The following is a 20,918-nucleotide window of genomic DNA, read 5'->3' as shown; positions in this document are numbered from 1 at the left end:
GTGAGGAGTTTCTAAAAAAAAGTTAATAATAGATAAAAAGTTAATAATAGAAAAAATAAACTTTTACTTCTAAAATTGTCGAAATAATTGGACTACCACTTGAAATGCCGCAATGAAGCAATTAGCAGCTATTCTCAACATGTCTTGTTTTGCAAAACCTTGATTTCGCAGTTTAGATATACTTCAAATTTTTCCTTTTTAAAAACAATTACTTGGGGCAATTCAATTTTTTCCCAAACGCTTGCTTTTCACCAAATGACGATTTTTACCAAAATGAGCCTTTCTTAGTGGCATGCTGCACTGTATTTCCATTCTTCCCCAAAGGGAAAAATGCCCAAAATATGTTTGAAACTGCAGTCGGTCAAGAAGCTAAAGGCTAAGAGAGGGCTCGCCACCGACCGATCACATGACCGCGGAGGTCCCCTTAAGGACACGGCGGTGGTGTAAAGCGTCCCTCCCTCCCCTCCCTTTCAAAGGGGGAACCTCCCCGGTGTGGCGTCGCGCCACCAATAATTCATGAGCGATCGCGCCCCTCGCCGGCCTTTAGCATTTTTTATTTAATCTGCCGAGCTTCACCACCGCGGCCGGCTCATCAATAATACACGGCGACGTGTGTTAACACATCCGCGCGGCGCCAGGGTGCACGGGAGGGACGCGGCGGGCCAGGACGTGTCATCGTTACACTTCAAATGACTTCAATAACACGTTGCGGATTTGAATACGCTTAAACAAGATTTCGTCTTCTATCTTGTCAGGTCACTGATATTCATGTACAATTGATAAAAGAATTACCTTTGTATTTAATACAAGTTTTTATATATATAAAAAGTTTTTATATATATAAAACTTTGCCTTTTAGCCCACTAGCATAATTCTAATATTAATTCCTAATTGGGACAGCATTTAGTAGCTAGTTAGCTAGCAGTATTAGCATGCTTTGAGCAACGTATATTTGAACCCAATGAAGCTACATGACAAAATTAATCTGTGTATAAATTTTCCAACAGCCATCCACATTAACACATTCAATCCCAAAGACGTATTTTTACTTCCTTTTTTTTTTTTTTTAATTTTTAAGAATTCAGGCATTCAAGTACTTTTTTTCCCCCACGTGTTTGTTGAAAGTAAGCTCCAAAAACAAGCTCGTACAAAATGGATTCAGCACTAAAGTAATCAATTACTTTAGTGCTGAATCCATTTAGTACAAGCCAGTTTTTCGTATTTGATTATCTAAAGTAATGAACTACTCTAGGACATAATAACCTCAAGTAATAAATTACTTTAGTACTCAATTACATAAACTAGTTGATTACTACTGTGGTAAAGTACTTCAGGACTTGATTACTGAAAATAATAAGTTACTTAATACTTAATTGTCTAAAGTTATTAACTACTTTAATAATAAATTACCTGCAATTCTGTAGTACCTAAAGTAATCATTTAAGTATTTGATTACTTAAACTAAAGTGCTCGATAACAACCCTAAAGTAATTGAATATTTCAGTACTTTAGTATCTAGAGTGATTATTTTAGTACCTATTACTGAAACGAATGAGTTACTTAGTACTAAATTGTCTAAAGTAATCAATTACTCTGGTAAAAAAAAAAAAATACCAGAATTACCAATAATCATTTTAGTACTTGATCATTTAAACTAAAGTAATTATAACCCTAAATTAATGACTACATTAATTATTCATCAGTATCAAAGTAATAGTTTTAGTACTTGATTTTCAAAACTAGTCAGTTACTGAAGTATTTAATTGAATCAAGTAATCAAGTACTGCAGTTATAAATGACCTAAAGTATTTGTTTCCTTTAGTACTTATTCATTCAGTACCAGACCTTCTTAGATGAGGCTTATAACAAATATTTGAAAAAACAAAAAGAAACAAACAAACTGTAAATAAATAAATAAATCAATAAATAAATAACATAACTAGGGGATTAACTGTCTGGATTCTTAAAAAAGAAAAACAAATACATAAATAAAAAAATATCTTTGGGATTGAATGAAATAAGGAAAACGCCCGCGCGGCTTTTACATGAGTCTCAGTGTGTAATCGTGTGTGCGTGTGTGTGATTGAGTGGCAGCCAGGCAAATTGACTCCACCAAATCAGAGGGTCAGGAGGTAACATCACCGAGGGTTGCCATGGCGACACCCAATAGCAACGGAGCTTCCAGGGCGGCGCGACGCCACAACAACACGCCGGCGAAATGGCACTTCTCTCTATCTCGCCTCGCGTAACCTCTCTCGCTTCTGTTGTTGTTGTGCGCGGCAAATTACAAACACACAACAACAACAACGCACAATATGAGGGGGCAGCGGCATGTTGGCTTGAACAGCTAATACCTCCTAGATTAACCACCCCCGGTTACCCTCACGCACACGCATCCGAACAGAGATTACCCTCCCACCATGTGCACACACGCGCGCACACACATTTCGGTTGTGTTGGGCCCCTTGACACCGTGCCGTAAAAAAAACAAAACAAAACTGGCACACCTTTAACCATAAGCAAAAACGTCAGGGTGTCACGGTATAAAAAGTACAATTCCACAGTATTTTCCAGCCTAAAAACCGCACTCATTTCATACACTTAAAACACAGGTCTCAAAGTCAAGGCCCGGGGGCCAGATCCGGACCGCCACCTCACTTTTTGTGGCCCGTGAAATGCTGATTTGACTAAAGGTTTCTGACTAAAATACCAAAATTGCAAGTGTGTCTTTAAGTTTTAAAAATTTGGGGGAAGAAAAACAACAATTTTCTTATACCCCAAATCTTTTTTTAAACAGCTTTTGCCGACTCCTGGTTTCAAATCTTGGTAAATGTGTGACCAACAAACTTAATATTTATTTGAATTCACAGTCAATGCGGACCTTTGACAGAAGCTATAACTACAATGAGGCCCAAAATAAAAATATGTTTGACACCACTGACATAAAATGATGCAAAAAGCAGTTTTTTTTTGACTAGCATGAGCATGTGATTTTGACCAAAAACGAAAACTTACTTTTGCCTTTCTGATGTAGTGTTTTGAAAGTCATCTTGAGTTTCAAAATTCTGCAAATTTATTGGTTTAGACACACAAACATGTCCTCCAGCGGTTTGCTTAGGTCTAAAGAGGCTACATCTTTGTTTGTATTTATAACTTTTTTTTAAACTGCCTGGTTATAGCAACAACATGCATTCAAAACCCATTGAACATACTTGAACATTTAAAAATAAGAGCAGCACGAACATATGTTCAATACAACACAGACACATTTGGATTGTTAGAATACCGCACCAACACAACAGTAACACACCCGATTGTGTTCACGAGTGGAGATAGCCCCCTGGTGGCAACCGAAACAAAAACGCAGACATGCCGCACTGCACTTCGCTGCAGGGTTCACAGCGTGAGAAAAAAAGTAGCAGTTGAGAGTTTGAAATTAACGGTATTCTTTCCAGGACTACAAAACAAACATAAAAACATTTTAGTAGTCACATGCATGGCAAAATGTATAAGCTTTCAGGCATATTAAGGGCAACAAATGCCAATTGAGGTGACACGCACACATGTACACGCACGCTAGCTTTTATCTGTGCTAAAAGAATTGATCCCCGATGGATTTGAGCGAGGTCACCTGATGTGATAACCTCCACACGGGCTTCCCTGCGGTCCTTATTCCATCCCTTTGTGTGCGTGTACGTGATGAATTCTCCATAGACCGCCTGGCATGCTAATCTGCCGCCTGTCTCTGGAGCTCTTCCCGTTGAACAATGGCAGGCATCATGTTAACATCATTAGAGGGATTAATCTCCTCTCCTCCCTCCTTATCTTCTCGTCTTTCTTTCTTTTCATCTCAATTTGGTTCTCTCTCGCTTTTCAGGATTACTTTTTTCCACAGATCAAATGTTGGCAACGCTTAGCCGGACCGCGCCGGCCCTTTAATTAGCCGCGGCTAATAACGCCGCCTGTGCGCTGATGGGCATCTCTCTAATAAGAGCGCGTGAAGACGACCCTCTTTCTACCTTTTCCCCCGACGCTACCTCAGGTTAAAAGCCTAGTTCTGAGTCAAACTCTGCACCCAATTAAAAAAAAAAAAAAAAAGCGGCCCCTTCGAGCTAAGCTAACTAGCTTGTGAAGCGTCTTGATGAATAATATGGTGAATTTTAAGCGGGAACAAGGCAAACCTTCAAAGGGATATCATCAATGGTCAACAATGTTGAGGTGTAAAAAGAAACAAACGCAAGAAGTCAGAGGGACTCAGATTGGAATCAACTGTTTTGGGTCAAACTCAGCACCGAATTAAATAAATAAATTAAAAAAAAAAAAGTTAATTCGGGCTAAGCCGACCAGCAAGTGAAGAATCTTGACGTCTTCATCAAAGGTCAAAAGTATATAGAGCTCAAGTATGAATTCAAAATGGCCTCCAAATCAGAATTGAGCAATTTCGGAGTAAATCAAGCTAAAAAAAAAAAAAAAAAGCTTGTCTAAATGACATAAGATTTGCTCTCTCCTTTCTCTTAAGCTAGCTCAGGTTAAAAGCAGAGTTTAAAAACAAAATCGGCCACTGCTTTGAGCTAAGCTAACTAGCTAAACGATACACTTAATGTATGAATTAAATAAACACATCAAGTAGAACCTTAAGTTTAAAAAAGGCATTTTTAGTTGAAACTTGTCACCCACCTAAATTACAAGTTCTGTTATTAGCAGCTTCGACTCGCTAACCAGCTAGTGACAATTTTTCAAAATGGTACGATGAATTCCGAATCCGAGCACAGCTTTTCAAAAGATCATCAGTTGCGGGTCGAATAGTCAAAGATCAGACTCATTTGAAAAGTGATCGGCTGTAGGCACTGAATCAGAAATATTAGCTAAGCTATAGCTAACATTGTAGTATTATTTGTCTTTGAAACAAATATAAAGCAGACAAAAATCATAAAACATATGCACTTCAAACAAAAAGTGCGCACCAGTCAAATATTTTTCAGGTCCCTAAAAAGATGATTTGAACGTATAATTTTCTTTTTTAACGTAAAACGTTCAAGGCAGCCTCAGCTAAAATCGAGCCTAATCCGTGTGCTAATCACCACGGCTAACGTTCTACGCGCCCCTTTGATTTATTTATTTATTTACGTTTCCCCATGCTTGTTTGACTCTTAATTAACGCTGCTTTTCGGAAAATGACTCCGGGCCATATCTGTTTAGATTGATCCGCGCCAGCGTGATTCCGTAAGCGGAGTGTTTCTGCGTTTGGGAACGGGCGGAGGCGGGGCGTACGGAGGGCGGAGGCATTAATTCCGATCGCCGACAGCCGGCATGGCCCGAGGGAAGGATGAGAATCGTATACGTTTGATTGGGAGCTTCTCTTACCAGTTGTTGACTTGTAGGATGGTGAGGCCCGTGTCTTGTGCCAGTTGCTTCTTCTGTTCCTCTGACGGGTACGGATGCTACGGGAAAATGAAAATAAGCGCGCTTTAGTTCACTTCCTGTCATGGGAGGAGCTTATGTGCTCTGTGATCCAACATGGGTTTAGATTGACAGATTCAAAGTCAGTCGAGAACCTTTTTACTTATTACACTTATTAAAAGATCTAGGCGCACATATGCATATATTGGAGCCCTGTATGTATCTTGATAAGGGAAAATCTATAATGCATTCAAACTTTTTTTCCTCGTTTTTAGAAAAAAATATTGGTGAAGATGTATGTTGCATAATCATCCTACCCCAAGGTTGGAATAAATTATTGATAGACTCAAATTAATACAACATTCATGCTTAATGTTGACACACTTGGGTTTGGCTTTGAGTGCGACTGGGCGGGGCCAAAAAGTTAAGGCACTTGGCTTCATTTATGACAGCATTAAGCCTTGTGCTCACGCTTTGCAAACTATACACATTGCATTTTTTTCCTAATTTTGTAAATGCTTTTAAAGGCGTCATGATGAGTTATTTTCGAATATTTTTTTTCTTCAAACACTCAAATTGTTCAGTGGCATCAGTCTATCCATACATATGAAGGTTAAATTTATTAACACCTACAAACAAATTGAAAAATTGTATGGTCTGTCTTCGTTGTCTGTGACATGATGATGACACTTTATGACATACATTAGCCATTAATTGGTCTCTACCGCCATCTACTGTCTTGAGGTGAAACACAAGTCAACGTGGAATTTTCTGTTTGCTGAGATAGTTTGACCACCGCTCAACAGAATGTTGCAAAATTGGCAGGAAAATCAATGTAATAAATCCTATTAAAATGCATCTCAAAAATTGTAATTATTATGGTTTTATAAGGTCCAAAATTTGGACAATGATTATTTTTGTGCACAAAATCTCGCACCTTCATCTGCAATCACTTAGAAATGTCAGAAACGTTGCATATTTCAACTTTACATATTTTAATCAGCTGCTGAAAATTTCAGCTCCCTAGTGTTTTTTTCCCCATTGATCTTTTTATGATACCATAAAAAAAAAAATTCCATAATTTGTCACATAATGCCACAAGGGTTATGTATTCCAAATCACACTTGTTTAGAATGAACTCACACACGAGTAAAATAAATAAAAATACCAATTCATACTTATGGATCCATAGCTATAGATCTGTTAAAATATCACACACTGAAAATATGCCGACACATGCCGCGCGACAATTGTGTGTGCGTATGTGTGCATTGACACAGTGCGAGCTCAAACGCAAAGAACACAACAATCAGACGTATAAAATTGGTGCGGCGCCAGCATGTTTATTTCTATTTTTTTCATCTTTCATGCCACATAATGAACAGGACTGTGTTTTGTTTGAATGGCGGCAGACAGCAGAGGGGAGCCTCGCTTTTCCCCCCCCTCCCAGCATTCCCCTTGTCCATGTGATGGGCTGTGGGGAAGGACGACTAAGGAGGGGGAATACAAGGAGGCTAATTCCGTGCAGTAAGTTATAACTGCATTGTCGCCTCTGGCCAAATTGCTATCCACTTTGTGTTTGTGTGTGTATTCAAACTAGCATGTTGAAGTTGGACTCGGAATAACTCACGCTAGTTGAGCGGTTGTGAGTTGCTTCTCCTCTATGTTCGCAGTTCCTCTTATAGGCTGCAGTAAGTGCAATGAATAGATTTAAGTCCTGTCATTCGCATCGTGAGACGCAAAAACCCAAACCATCTAATCAGAAGAAGGGGCATTCGATTTATTCATTCAAACATTGCATAAAATGTACATTTGAATGTTTTGGTTGTCTCTGTGCTTTGGGACTAAGATGCTCACCCAAGACCACACACACTTAAAAAAAAAAAAAGATAGACAAAAGCTCTTAAAAGTTGAAATTGCTAGATACAAGCCACTGTTAGCATTTTTTTCCGCTTTTATGTTGAAGGATTTCTACTTTCTATTTTTGTTCCTGGTCCCTATGGCTTAATACAGTGACTCGATGTATTCAGAATTTCTATAGACAAAATATGCTGAATATCCACCTGGTGAATGATGAATACGACTATGCTAGCATCTCCTGTCAACTGGCAGCTAGCCCCAGACTAGCTAGCTGCTAACGGCTTGCTGATGCGATAAAAACGGTAGGATTTTATTTTTTTCCTAAATGTTTTCCTTTCACCATACTTTTTATTTACTATTTTTAGGCAGGCTTGCGTTGTATGACGTTTTATGGTGTGCTAGACATCAAAGTTCAGGTACATTAGTTTTAGTTCTAGTTCCTTTAGTGTTTAACTCTTTCAGTGCCAAGCGTTATTGGAAAAGGAAACCTTTAGAGGGCCAGTAAGTTTAGCATTTTGAGAATATTTTATCTATGTAAATAAGGGTGGTTAAGATTGATTTCCATTCCTTACTTTGAATTGTATGTAGGTAATATCTCTGTTGTAACTGTGGAAACACTGCCATCCAATGGTCACAGTTAGAACTACATCGCTCAATTGGCTTATGTTAGGTAAGCATTAGTCAAGGATGTGAGCTCTCTCCATAAAAAATCGTTTTTGACCAGAATTTTATTATTTATTCACAAAGTGTTAACATGTATAGTATGTTATCGAGTGAACAATGAAGACGAGCATAATTATCAGTCAATTATACAGTATGAATGAGTTAGCAAGTTTGACATAGCGGCTCATGAGGCATGACGTCCACTACCCAAAGGCTGAGTTTGACTGTTTTTATTTACAAAGTGTGACTAGAACACGAGGTCGTCGCTCCATGCCTTTTACATAACACATTTTGTGTGGTAACTTGGTACGCCACGTACAGAACGTTCCCTACCGGAAAATCGCAATACGTAAAAATCAGATCGCTTCAACCGCAAAGCTAGCTAAGGGACGGCTGATCCGAGGCGCCACTCTGCCGCGTGTGTGTTGGAAATCATAAAACGCCATTGTTTAGGCTTTCGCTTCCAATCCATTGAAACAGACGGCGACGTACAAACGATGTTCCGCTAGCATATCGAAGCTCATCATGTGAGCGTAGGACACGTCGTCCGGTCGGCAAGACAAATAGCAAATGCAGCCTATGCGGGAAAGCCTCACTCGTGATATATGGGGGAGTCGTGAAAGGGGGAAGGTCTACGCCACCGGCTAAAGCAAAGAACAAACGCGGCCTGTTTGCCGGGTCACGCCTCGCACACGGACACAAAATCCCACGACTCCTTCCGCACCAGACCTTCCGAGTCACGGACCTGTTTAAACACCCCTCCCTCCGCGCATATTACCAAATATGGCTCCTTGCTCGATGAAACGGGTACAATAGTGATTCTGACGCTTGTTTGGATAACAAAAACATTCATTTGCTACAGATTTGGATTAAAAACATTAAATATCTGGCTTCGGGAATCGTGTTCAAGTCCCAATTCAAAGCTGCAATTAGCCTAAATTCTCCCTTAATCCTAACTTGAGCTAACATACAGTACGGCATTCCTAGGAGGCTCTGGGGAGAGAAGCCAGTGCTAGCTTCACACTGATAGAGGGAAGTGTTAAGTATGTTGCCCAAACCAATTGAAAAACCGGTGCGCATATTCCAGAACTCTACCTAAAACCCGAGCCAAACCCACCAATTATAGAAATATAACAAGTTCAATCGGGCACAAAGTTTCTTTATTGTCATTGCACCTGCACAAGTACAAGGCAACGAAATTTCACTTAACAGGTTCAAACCGTCCAAAAATCATACAAAGACAACGACAAACAGAGGGAGACAGGAGAGAAAGTCCTATCAGTACTCTTTAAGATGTGAAAAAAAAAAATCACAAAGGATAGGCGAGGGAAAAAACAGGGCTCAAGCCATGTCCCTAAAAGGAGCCATCGTATAAGCCGGGATAAAACCTTCCACATGCGACCCATAGACGTCACCACATATATCATAATTAACTCTTTCAGCGCCATGGACGAAAAAAATCTTCTTTTATAATAAGAACAACAATAACAAATAAAATTCTTGTCAAATATGTTTTTTAACGGAGTGTAGCTGACACCCTTGACTAACGCTTACCCAATATAAGACAATTGAGCATTGCAGTAATAACTGTGACCATTGGATGGCACAGTTTCCTCACTTACAACATAGCTATTACCTACATGCAATTCAAAGTATGAACGTTATGAACAGCTATTTTTTTGTACAATGTTAAATTTATGTGGAAAAAAAAATCAGTGCAAATCTGAACAATTTGCACAGGAATTATTTTTTTTAATACATCAAACATAAAAATAAATGTTTGTTTAGTTCGTTACTTCTATATAGATCTTAATCGGGGCCCTAATGACACCAAGTCCAACTTTGACTCATGTTGTTTGAATAAGTTAATGAATTTTTAATCCACTCGTCCACAGTATGAAAATGATTTAGAATAGAATATAATGCATATATTGTCATTGTATAGCTAGTATACAACAGAAATGGGAATGATAGTCTGATTGGTGAATATTAAATAACAATGGTTAATAAATGAAATATTATAGGATAAAAATAATAGTTTCACAAAGTACAATTGCTATTTTTCAGTCTGTTCTTATTTTGTTGTTATTCAGAGCTGTCTGTGAGTCTGTTTATCCGTCTTTTTTGAGCCCCGTCGCATCAACCAGCGAGCAAGAGTTTGAAAGCTCGATGGCTAAGATGACTTGTGTCTGACAATGTTCCTCTCTCTGCTCACGTATGCGTATATATCTGTTAATTGTATTATTGAATATAATTGAATTATTTGTGTATGATGATTTCTGTTCATTAACCTGCAAGAAATTAAAGTTTTGGGAAGGTCTGTCAGTCATCTTCTGTCCTTGACTTTGTGATGAACAACATGTATTTTATCATAATCAACATCATAATCATCTTCGGTTAGCAAACAAGAATGAATGATTGCAAAGCAAATAAAAATGTTTAAAAAAAAAAAGCACAATTTTCTCAGACAAGACACACAGTACACTGGAGAGCACAATGTGTTTTTATGCTCCCCTTCTCGCTTTTGTAGCGTGCCAAATGAACTCCAATCTGTCACAACTGTGAAGTTTTAATATGGTGTGTGATACTGTGTCTCCTAATGGCCTTTGGCTTGGATTCAGCGTGCCGAGAGAGCGAGCGCGTTCTTGAAAGGAGCAGATGGAAAGTTTCTGCGCATCCTCCCCTCCTCCTCGCTCCCTCTGCTCTATCTTAATGATACGTCTTCTCCAAATATACAAGTGCTTTCATGAGAACTCGCAGCCTGCTCGCTGCGAGCATGTGGCTGCCAGGACGGAGGGGAGGGACGCCAGGGAGGTTGATGTTTTCCCTCATCTTATCGGTCTGACTCTGCTATTTTGCCTGTTAATATAACTAAGTGGGACTTTGCCAAATCGAGCTAAAACAGGGAAAAGTTCATGTATGTTAAAGTTTTGTCATGAGGATTTTGACCCCCCCCCCTAAAAAAAAGCAAAACGTTTCAATAGTATTTCTCTTAAGAGGCACGTATGTATTTTGGTCCAATCAGATTTTAGCTTCTTTGTCTTGCTATGTTAATCTAAACTTCCTATGGCCTCTTCAATGAGTCATGTTGGTCAATTTGAAATGTATTAGCAATGGGACTGTTTCTTTAACTGTATCAGAAATCAAACCCACCCGCGCGCAGCCATCTAGCTGGCCAACAATAACACCGGCATCTTGCTGGCCTCTGATTGGTTGTGATTGCGACATCAGTTGCGATCGTCACACATGAATACATTGAATAATCCTGATTTCTGGTAGGGATGGCGTTTATTTTATGTACATATTTGATGTTATTGTCATGTTATCAGATCTTAACTATTCAACACAAATGGCTTGCTAACTACAAACTGCTGTGCAATAAATAAAGGCTATTAGAATCGGGGGGGGGGGGGGGGGGTACATGTACAGAAGGGAGTGCATGAGATTTAATGACAGAAAATCCAATATAGTTTTTCAGAAACAGTACATCTTTTATTTTCAAATTGAGAGCAAATTAATTGGAGCATGAAGCAACTTATTGCTAAGTTGTGAGGAGGTGCTAAATAAGATATACCACTACAAATGTAGCTGCAAAATGCAATAAATTAGACATGGGTGGCACAGCATTCTCAGTTTTAAGGCTATTTATTATGGTCCAGAACCGCTGCACATGGACTTAGTCATGTCTCTGCCACAGTATTAACAGAGTGCCTTGACATTAGTTGAGGTCAACGTTTTGCTGAAATAATAATAAAAAATAAAAAAAGACGATGACAAGGCCCTAGAAAAATGACATTTTCTCAAAGTTACATTTATTTTTTTTGGTTGCTGTGATGATGCTCCAGTTTACAGTGAGGCTGAGGATTATTTCACCGTCTTCATCTCGCAGTGTCAGCACAAACAAACCCCCCCGGGGAGTGCCAAAAATACACTTTGACAAGGAACATAAGCGCTGACGTGGCCAAATCCAGTCAAGTTCACAAACGCTTGTGATGTTTCAAATGGCGTCCACGCACGCCGTACGGCATCTCCTCATATGTTCGACTCCTTCCTCGTCTTATTAGCGCCGCGGCCACATCGCGGCGCATCTTTTCTATTTTAAGCTCCCCCAGCCCGTGCGCTACCACGACACGACACTTTTGCAAAGCAAAGTGCAAGGTCGGGAGGGGGGTGGACGCGGTCACGGACATGTGACCTGGCTGGGCCCTCACAAAAAATAGAGACCGTGACGTTGCACTTGGAAAGCGGCGGCGTGCTGATGTTTCATCAGAGGATGATGAAGGTGCCCAGATTTCAGCGCAGTAAAAAAAATGATTGCAGTATCTTAACAAGTTAACAGCAATTTTTTTGCTAGATTTTTAGCTGAATTTTGTAAAAAATCTAACTGGATACAAAAAAATCCCAAATGATACAGCTGAGAATTGTTGACCAAGGCTGACAGCTACATACTTTTTTTTTAAGGTTGACTGATTCCATTTGGTAGAGTAAAATTCTGATAATTGACTTGTTTAAAAATAATAATACTGCTAAGAATAAATGCAAAAAAAACCAGGCAAAACTATTTATATGAAATAATTTCCTTATTTGGATTTGAATTCGCATCATTTGGTTCAGTGTTGACATATGCCTTTCTAGTTAGTGTGCTACGCTAACAGCTAACGTTCTTGGTTCATTTTATTTTGTGTGAATTTTGCTTGTAGTTGTGCGCCTTTCAAAAGTTGACCTTGCATAACCAATTCCATAAAAGTGAAATAATAAAGCATGATTGGTTAGCTACTTTTGTTTGATCACTGCTAATACTTTGGCGACGTAGCATGACGCAGCTATATTGTGGCATGCACCATGAATAAAGCAAAGGAAGCAAACCAAAACTTTTATTTTCCAATCTTAAAAGATTAACGTATAATAATTTGTACATTGTACATGAATAATAACTTACTGAATTAACTAATGATACGTATAGAACTGTTATACTGAAGCAGTATCACGCGAGCTTTTGATACTTTTATTTCATCACCGCGATCACTCGGTCTCGCGTAATATTGCTCGTTTCAATTTTGCACTTGTCAGACTGCGAAAAGCACATTTCAGTTTTTATTACTTTATTTCAACTTGTGAGTTGCGTCAGACTCAGAACGTCATTCTTTTATCCGCAATGTGTGTTTACATAGACGCCACAGATTGCAACTACTTTTTCCCACCTCTGCCAATTCACCAGCTAATGCTAACTTCCTTAGCGTGCTACGAATGTGGCTCTCACTATTGCTGGGCCGCGACCCCTTTTACACCGGGGTTCCCCCAGAGGATCAAAACGGTGTTACGCTGACAAGCGCTAGCATGCCGCTAATGGCTGCATTGGAAGGACTTGTAAACAATCCACAAGCGAGACGTTGATTCCTGCTTGTTGACTTGGCAGGTGAGCGACAAGCCGAGCAGCGGCCCCGCTCCCAAACGGCTAATCCGGGGGGCCTTTTTTTGGCCCGAGGGTTAGATACACACACACGCATTGGGGAACGCAGTGTTTACTGCGAGTGCTGCCAGGCCGGTATGAGATTGCCTTAAATATTTGGGGAAGCGAGCACATTGTTATGCCAAAACTGTGAGCAAGTGCAGACTTTCCTGCGTACGTTGTGTGCACTCCCCAAATTTGCATCCGGTTGAGTGGTCATCTTGTCATTTAATCTTCTTGTATAAAGAGTAAAAACACATTTTTTACTTTCCTCTACATTTTCTAAAAAAAACTACCTTTATTACCGTAATTCCCCAAATATAAGCCCTTTTTTTATTTTTATATATGCCCTTTTTTTCCCCCCCCAAAAAATGAAGGCCAAAAGTATCGGTGTGTGCTATAACCGGTGTAACTTAAACATTATATATATTTTTCGAGAAAGATTGATCCGTCAGCCACATACGCAGACATTTGAAGCACATTTTTATATCGGGCGCATTCTAAATTATTGTAATAACAGTAAAGGGACGAGCAAAAGGGCGGAGGTCATTTGGTTGTTAGCAGGCAGTGCCTGTTGCAGCTAACAGCAGCTCGTGTTAGCTAAGGTGGTTTCGGGAATAGTTTCAATAAAAGAAGCGAGCAGACTGAACCAACATCCGAGTCCATCCTTGTTCACACACAGGAAGATTACTAAAACGGAGAGGCTCATGTAAGAGTTATGTTTCCAGCTGATTCAGTTCTGAGTGCGCCGGTTAGAGAACACAGAAAGGAGTTGAATCGTTTTTTAATTGTGGTCTTTTGGCATATAAACAAATTCATAAACTTGATGGAAATTGGATGGTGCAGTGTGCAACTTTTGGTACATTTATTCAACATTTATTTATACATACCATACATTTATTCGACATTTATTCAATTGATTTCTATGGGAGGGGGGGGGGGGGGGGCAATGAACAAAGCCAGAAAGAAAAAGACGCGATTAAAGAGAAAGCAAAAGAAGGAACAAAACAAGAAAACAAAGAACCCAACCCAATTTCCTTTGATTGTGGCCTGCTCCAATGCAGAATAACACCCCCCCCCCCCAAAAAAAAAAAAGCTGAAACATCTCCAAGCTTGTAACATGAATAATTCAACAATTGGCACTTTGTCATCAAGTGTCTCTTCATATCTTTGAGATAAAGAGGGGAAAACAGATGTTTTCATGCATTAATAAGCACCCCCTCCCAAAAAAAGAAAAAAAACAGCTTTTGTTGGTTTAGGGAATTCCCTCAATGCTGCGGCCGTTTGGGAAACAAATGGAGTTAGTGGCGTGTGGAAAGCGTAGCTCATCTTGGGTAATTGATCATCATCGGCGGCGTTTGGCTAATTCAGGCTTGGTGCGGTGCAAAATCGCGCTTCACGGTGTTGGGAAATAAAGTACAAATGCTTGGCTGCAATACTTAAACAGATTTTTCTGTATTTTACGGAAATTTTCCTGTATTTAGACTTTTTCAATCTCCACATAAGATGGCGCAAGGTACGAAAAAAAGACAAATAGATAAACCAAGATTTTGACGTTAATTTTTGACTAATGGAATATCAAAGACACGGTAATAATATTGATAACTAGTTGATAACAAAAAACGTAAAAATATGCCAAAGGGATTGAATGAGTGAAAATAATTGGTAGTAGACTCCTGGCATGTGCATATGGTCAAACAAAAGGACAAAATAATATAATCATGCATACAAAAACAAGAGTTTTACAACTACTGTACTACTGTAACTTTGCCAATGTATCCATTCCTTTATTTCACGCCACGAAGAATCTATTTGTTACGACATTGGTGTTCTGTGTTAGCGTTAAGCAATCAGACTTTAACGACAAAGTTACATGTTTGTTTTAACCCTTGTGCACACACTTGGCATATTTTTTACCTAATTTTGTCAATGCCTTTAAAGGCGTAATAATTGAAGTTATTTATTAATTTAGTTTTTTTCTTCAACCCCTCAAATTGTTCACTGGCATCAGTTCTATCCGTACATATGTCGGTTAAATTTATTAACACCCACAAAAATGGTATGGTCTGTCTTTGTAGTCCGTAAAGTGGTGATGACACCTCAACACATAGCCATTAACTGGTCTCTACCGCCACCTACTGTCTTGAGGTGAAACACAAGTCAACAAAGACTTTGTTTGCTGACATTGTCCGTCGCTTAATGGAATGTTACAAAAATCGCGGGAAAATCAATGGAATAAATCCTACCAAAATGCATCTCAAAATTTGTAATTAGAATGGTTTTAAATGGTCCAAAAAAAAGGACAATGATTATTTTTGTACAAAATCTCGCACGTCCAGGTGCAATCATGAAGAAATATCAGAATCGTTGCATTTTGAGGTTGTACATGTTTTAATCATCTGCTGGAAATTTTGTTTGTTTCCCATTGACTCTTTTACCATAAAAAAAAGTGTAATGAATTTCCATCATTTGTAACATAATGCTTCTAGAAGTCTGTTTTCTTTAGAATTCCTGATTCTCTGCCAAACTGATTTGCGTCGTCAAGCGAAACTAAGGCATTGAGTACTTCTGCCCCCATCGCTGCTTCCGAAATACACAGATCATCCCGACATGTACGTACATGAACGTTGAGTCAAGTCTTGACAAAGCTCCATTTTGATTGGCACTAAAATCAAAGGTTGTGCTCGGTTAGCATCATCGGATGCAGGCCGGATGTTTGGCCACACCTGCCGCCCCTTTACGGCGCGCCGCTCGTCGGACTGCGCCTGATGAGCCGGGGCTAATTCAGGGGGTGATTATGTAGTTTGCTGGACCACTAAACCTCTTTAAGCCCGTAATTACTGCCTATTTGAGCGAGGGGAGGCACTCCAAAAGGCATCGCTGCGGCAGCCGCAGCTGGAGGTGCGCAGCCGCCGCCGCTTCGGGGAGCCGGGTTGCCATTGGTAGGCTGTGATGCGCCACCACGGAGAGCATACATAGAATAGCAGCTGCCACCGAGCTTTAAAAAATGATGATTGTTTTTGTGGCGCGGGCCTTCTTTACTTAGCGCTTGCCAAACCGCCATGCAGGGTGGGTATGCACTCAGGGTTTGTCCTGGCCCGAAAAAAGGCACCGCTGGTACCCTTTTGATCATTAGCACAGCCAAGTGTGCCATTGCCTCAAGCAAAGTCATTTATTGTCTTTTAAGAAGTCAAAGTTAGCTCCTTAATGTCACTGCAAACCCTGTAAAAATGGATCTTTGACGTCGATAGCCATCATTGGCAATGAGTGAGTTAAATGCTCTGCAAAATGGCAAATTTAAGTCAGTTATATACTGCATGTCATGCGCTTTTATGCTCCAATACACTACGATGACATGCCAGTCAAATAAAAATATATCTTTGATGTCTATAGGCAGTGAGGTAAATGCTCCCCCAAAATGCCAAATTTAAGGCAGTTATTTGCAGCAAGTAATGCATTCTTATTCTTGAATATATAACAATGACATGTAGTGAGTGACAGGTAAAAATATTAACTCTTCACTTCCAGCCAAATTAAAGTTAATCTTGGGCGTCTATAGCAGTCATTGGCATTTTGGGGTGTCAATACCAAATTGCACCCCGTTTGCGAGTTGCCATTGAAAGGATTAATGCAAAAATCGAGGGAAATGCATGATGAAACATCGGGTTTTTAATGTCCTAAATTGACAATACTTCCAAGTTTGAATGGCAGTAAATGAGTCCGACATGGGCTTCATTTCACGCCTGCACCTTTAAATCTCCCGTTTGCAAGCCTTTAGAAGGGACGGTAGCGTGGCATATTGAAAGTCGCCATGTTTTGACGATTGATGCAATATTTTAGCCTCCTTGTGTGTGTGTTGTTCTTTTCTGGTATGCTTTTCTTTGATCTCACGTATCAAAAACACAAAAAAGTCCAAGTTGGATCAAAATTTCCCCCAGGGGTTAAAACAATTCGATTACCTATTTTGTTGGAGCTGTAAATGCGTCACAACTTTGCACTATTAAAATCTGGACGTCATCTTGATTTGATACTTGACAGTTAGGCCTTGGCGGAGGTCGTTTTTCTTGGTCATGTAGCAACTGTGGCCACATTTGGTAGCAATCAGTTTGGATATGATTTTATGTTGATTAATGCAGAGAAAGCTTATTTGAAGATTCAAATGGACATTCCCTAGCTTGTTCACTTTTACGATACAATGTTGCAATTTTCCTGACTGTGCCTTATTTTGCATTGTTTCAGCGGACTATGAATGAAACGCGTCTGTCGCCGAAAGACGATCCCTTGGAGGAAGCAATTTCAGCACACGCTAATAACCTTGGCGATATTATTACGTTATTAGCATAATTACCCTTTTGCCCCTGACGTTTTAATTAGAAAGTCAGCTTTTGGGTAAAAGTAGGTGAGTTAATTTCACAATTGCTTCCTGATGCTCCGGAGGATGAAGCCTGGTGACATCTCATTCACTGGCGGTAGATCTTTTCACCTGTCCGCACCCTCCTCAATCCATCCGTTCTATATTTAGCTTTTTTGCTAGCTTTCTCACGCTACAACGCCACCCCCGCCCCCCCCCTTTTATTTTCCTTCCATTTGCCTTCTCCTCCTCTTGTTGAGTTTCCGTTAAGTGCCCGAGCTCGGCCTTGTTTCTGCTCCTCCCGCTCATCTTCTCCATCAGTGCACCACTATGACAAATCAATGAGCTAATCCGTCGTAACAAACAAGTGAGCAGCGCTTGCTTCACCTCCCGATTGCAGGATGGAGGTGAAGCGTGCACGGTATTTACAATAAGCGGCAGGAAATACGACCACTCGATTTAGCTGGGGGGGAAAAAATGAAAAACATCATGGGAGGAAGTGACTAAAATGTCAGCCTTTCGTTTTTCCTGGCTCCATCGTGACGTACTGCTGTGGGCATTCACCACCTGCTTGACTGGGTATAGGAATCCTCACACGACAATGAACACGCACATTAGCAAGCGGAAACCATTAATTACACCGGCTTGAGAGGTAGTAGGGCGCATGGTGGGGTCAGCGTGTTTACCTCTTTTTTTGTACAAAAGATACGAACAAAAAAAAAGTTTAGTCTCGACTTTGCGGTTTCGGCGGCTATTTTTGGGATCGTAACACCACAATAAACAAAGGAACACTGTGTAGGCACACACACACGTACACACAAAACCTATGGCTGTAATTGCAAAATAAATTAAAGGGACAGTGTGTAAGATTCAGACGGTTTTTCATTAAAAAGGAATGTATTAAATGACTGTAAACCTTAAAAACTTGCATGGTGGTGTTAGCGTGTTTACCTCTTCTTTTGAGCAAAAGATACGAACAAGTAAAAGTTTAGTCTCGACTTTGGGGTTTCAGCGGCTATTTTTGGGACCTTAAAACCACAATAAACAAAGGAACACTGTATAGACAAAAAAAAAAAAAAAAAAAACTATGGCTAAAACTGTGAAATAAATTAAAGGGACAGTGTGTAAGATTCAGACCGTTTTTCATTAAAAAGGAATGTATTAAATCATTCAAAAAAAGATACGAACAAATAAAAGTTTAGTCTCGACTTTGGGGTTTCGGCGGCTATTTTTGGGACCGTAACACTGTAATAAATGAAGGAACACTGTATAGACAAAAAAAAACCTATGGCTAAAATTGTGAAATAAATTAAAGGGACAGTGTGTAAGATTCAGACCGTTTTTCATTAAAAAGGAATGAATAAAATGATTGTAAACTTCAAAAACTTGCAAATGAATGTGTTCTTACTGACCAAATGTATGTTTTAAATATAACCGTAGGTCTAGTTATCATTAAATGATATTACATGGGGGGGTGCCACCTCTCCGGAGGCGGCCAAGATTGTTATAGCTACGGACAGTGGTAAATGCAGCACATCCTGCTGTCCGTAATGTAAAACGATCTTACACACTGTCCCTTTAAGGCCTGGAAACTTGAATTTGTTACACAAAACAACCAAGTGTATGTGCGTCACAAAAACCTGATTTGAACACGCAAGAATTAACAAAAAAAATCCCTGTGGTGTGTTATGAACTTTTTTTTTTTTTTTTTTGCACAAGACCAAGTGAACAATGACGAGCTAGCAAAACGAGTCCATTGATGAATGAACGCGCTCATTATCTGCGTCAACAAGCACACGGACAAATAAATAAATAACACAAGTGACAAGGACAAAACACACACACACACCCATATAATATATGTGGGTCAGTGGCCATATAAGTCCAAGGTATTGAGCTGCTGACTCCAGCCAGAAAAGAGATCCGACAATCCCGCGGATCACCAAACCAGCCTTAATGGATAGCGGCTAACAGCTAGCACTAATGTGATTTCACACTAAAGCAGAGTTAATATATTGCTGGCTGAACACAATCATGCCACACACACACCCATGCGCACACACACACACACACACACACACTTAGGCTATGCTAAACTTTCTTTAAAGCTGCTGAACTTCATTTAAGGAGTTTTGACGTAAAACTGCTGATTTGATGAATATAAGTAGCAAAAAATCATGCTTAATCCATTTTCCAACTTAACTAAAGCGTGGCAAGAAAATTGCAGAAATTGTGGCGAGTCACTCAATGAAGGAGCAAAAGCACTTTTGCATATCGTGACCGACACATTTTTGTTGTTCTAATAATAGATTAATCTGCCGATTTTTGTCATTTGACATTCTTTCAAATTTGACAATGCATAAATGTATAAATTTTAAAACTCCAGATGTTTAATAACTTATCTAAAATATTTATTCGATTAATCGGAAAAAGAATTAATAAACAATCTGTGATTCGCTGCACCTCTCGTCTAATTTTTTCTATTTATGGTAGTTGTTCTAGTGCTAAAGCACTCAAAGATACCATGCTGAATCTAAGTGTAACCAGGGGGTCGTTAGCGGAAATCACAGAACGTCGTTGTTGCATGTTGAATCCATTGAGCTGTTTATTTTTTGGGTAATGTGTGCTATGTTTAACAAATGTGTGGTATTTTTTCCAATCTATACATCAAAGGCTTTACTCATCAAAGGCAAGCATTGAAAGAAGACACGGGAGCTGAAATTTCATCCAAATGGTGACAAATTGTCAAAGTTCATTATATCACGGCTACTCATTTATCACACAAGCAGGAGTTTGCTATCCCGCAGCTAAGCTACTGTGAGAATGATGTGGAAAAAATGCACCAAAAATGGTCAAAAGATGGAAATGATATATATTTTTTAATTGATTTTAGTGTCATGAGTTTTCAGTGAATAATCATATCAATTTAAAAAAAAAAGTTGTAGGAGGTGCAAACTCAAATTAGGAACTTTGAGCCTTGGCAGGGGTCTCAAAAAAAAATTCTATGCTGGATGTTATGATACATGTGAGCGAAATGGCTAACTTGTGACTCTATTTTCCAGACTCAGACTTGTCACTTACTCTCTAATAAATACCACAACTATGGTGGGGAACTCCACATCCCACCCATGCGCTGATGTCACAGTTGTGCGCATCTGCTCTGATGCGGTAGCGCCCTACCTCGAATGATTTGTC

The 20,918-nt window shown here is 39.5% G+C and overlaps 1 protein-coding gene across 2 annotated transcripts in view; it reads right to left on the bottom strand.

The window, feature by feature from the left end:
* Positions 1-20,918, bottom strand: part of meis1b (Meis homeobox 1 b) — a 114,964-nt gene that overhangs the window by 20,750 nt on the left and 73,296 nt on the right. For both annotated transcript variants that reach the window (XM_088421015.1, XM_088421014.1), the window contains exon 9: positions 5,365-5,441. In XM_088421015.1, coding sequence (XP_088277141.1) covers positions 5,365-5,441 — 77 coding nt within the window. The remainder of the gene's footprint in view (positions 1-5,364; positions 5,442-20,918) is intronic.

Source organism: Hippichthys cyanospilos, chromosome 8, assembly GCF_059441005.1.
Source record: "Hippichthys cyanospilos isolate Australia breed blue-spotted pipefish chromosome 8, RoL_Hcya_1.0, whole genome shotgun sequence".
NCBI classification, from domain to species: Eukaryota; Metazoa; Chordata; class Actinopteri; order Syngnathiformes; family Syngnathidae; genus Hippichthys; species Hippichthys cyanospilos.
This window is presented reverse-complemented; position numbering and strand designations above follow the sequence as displayed.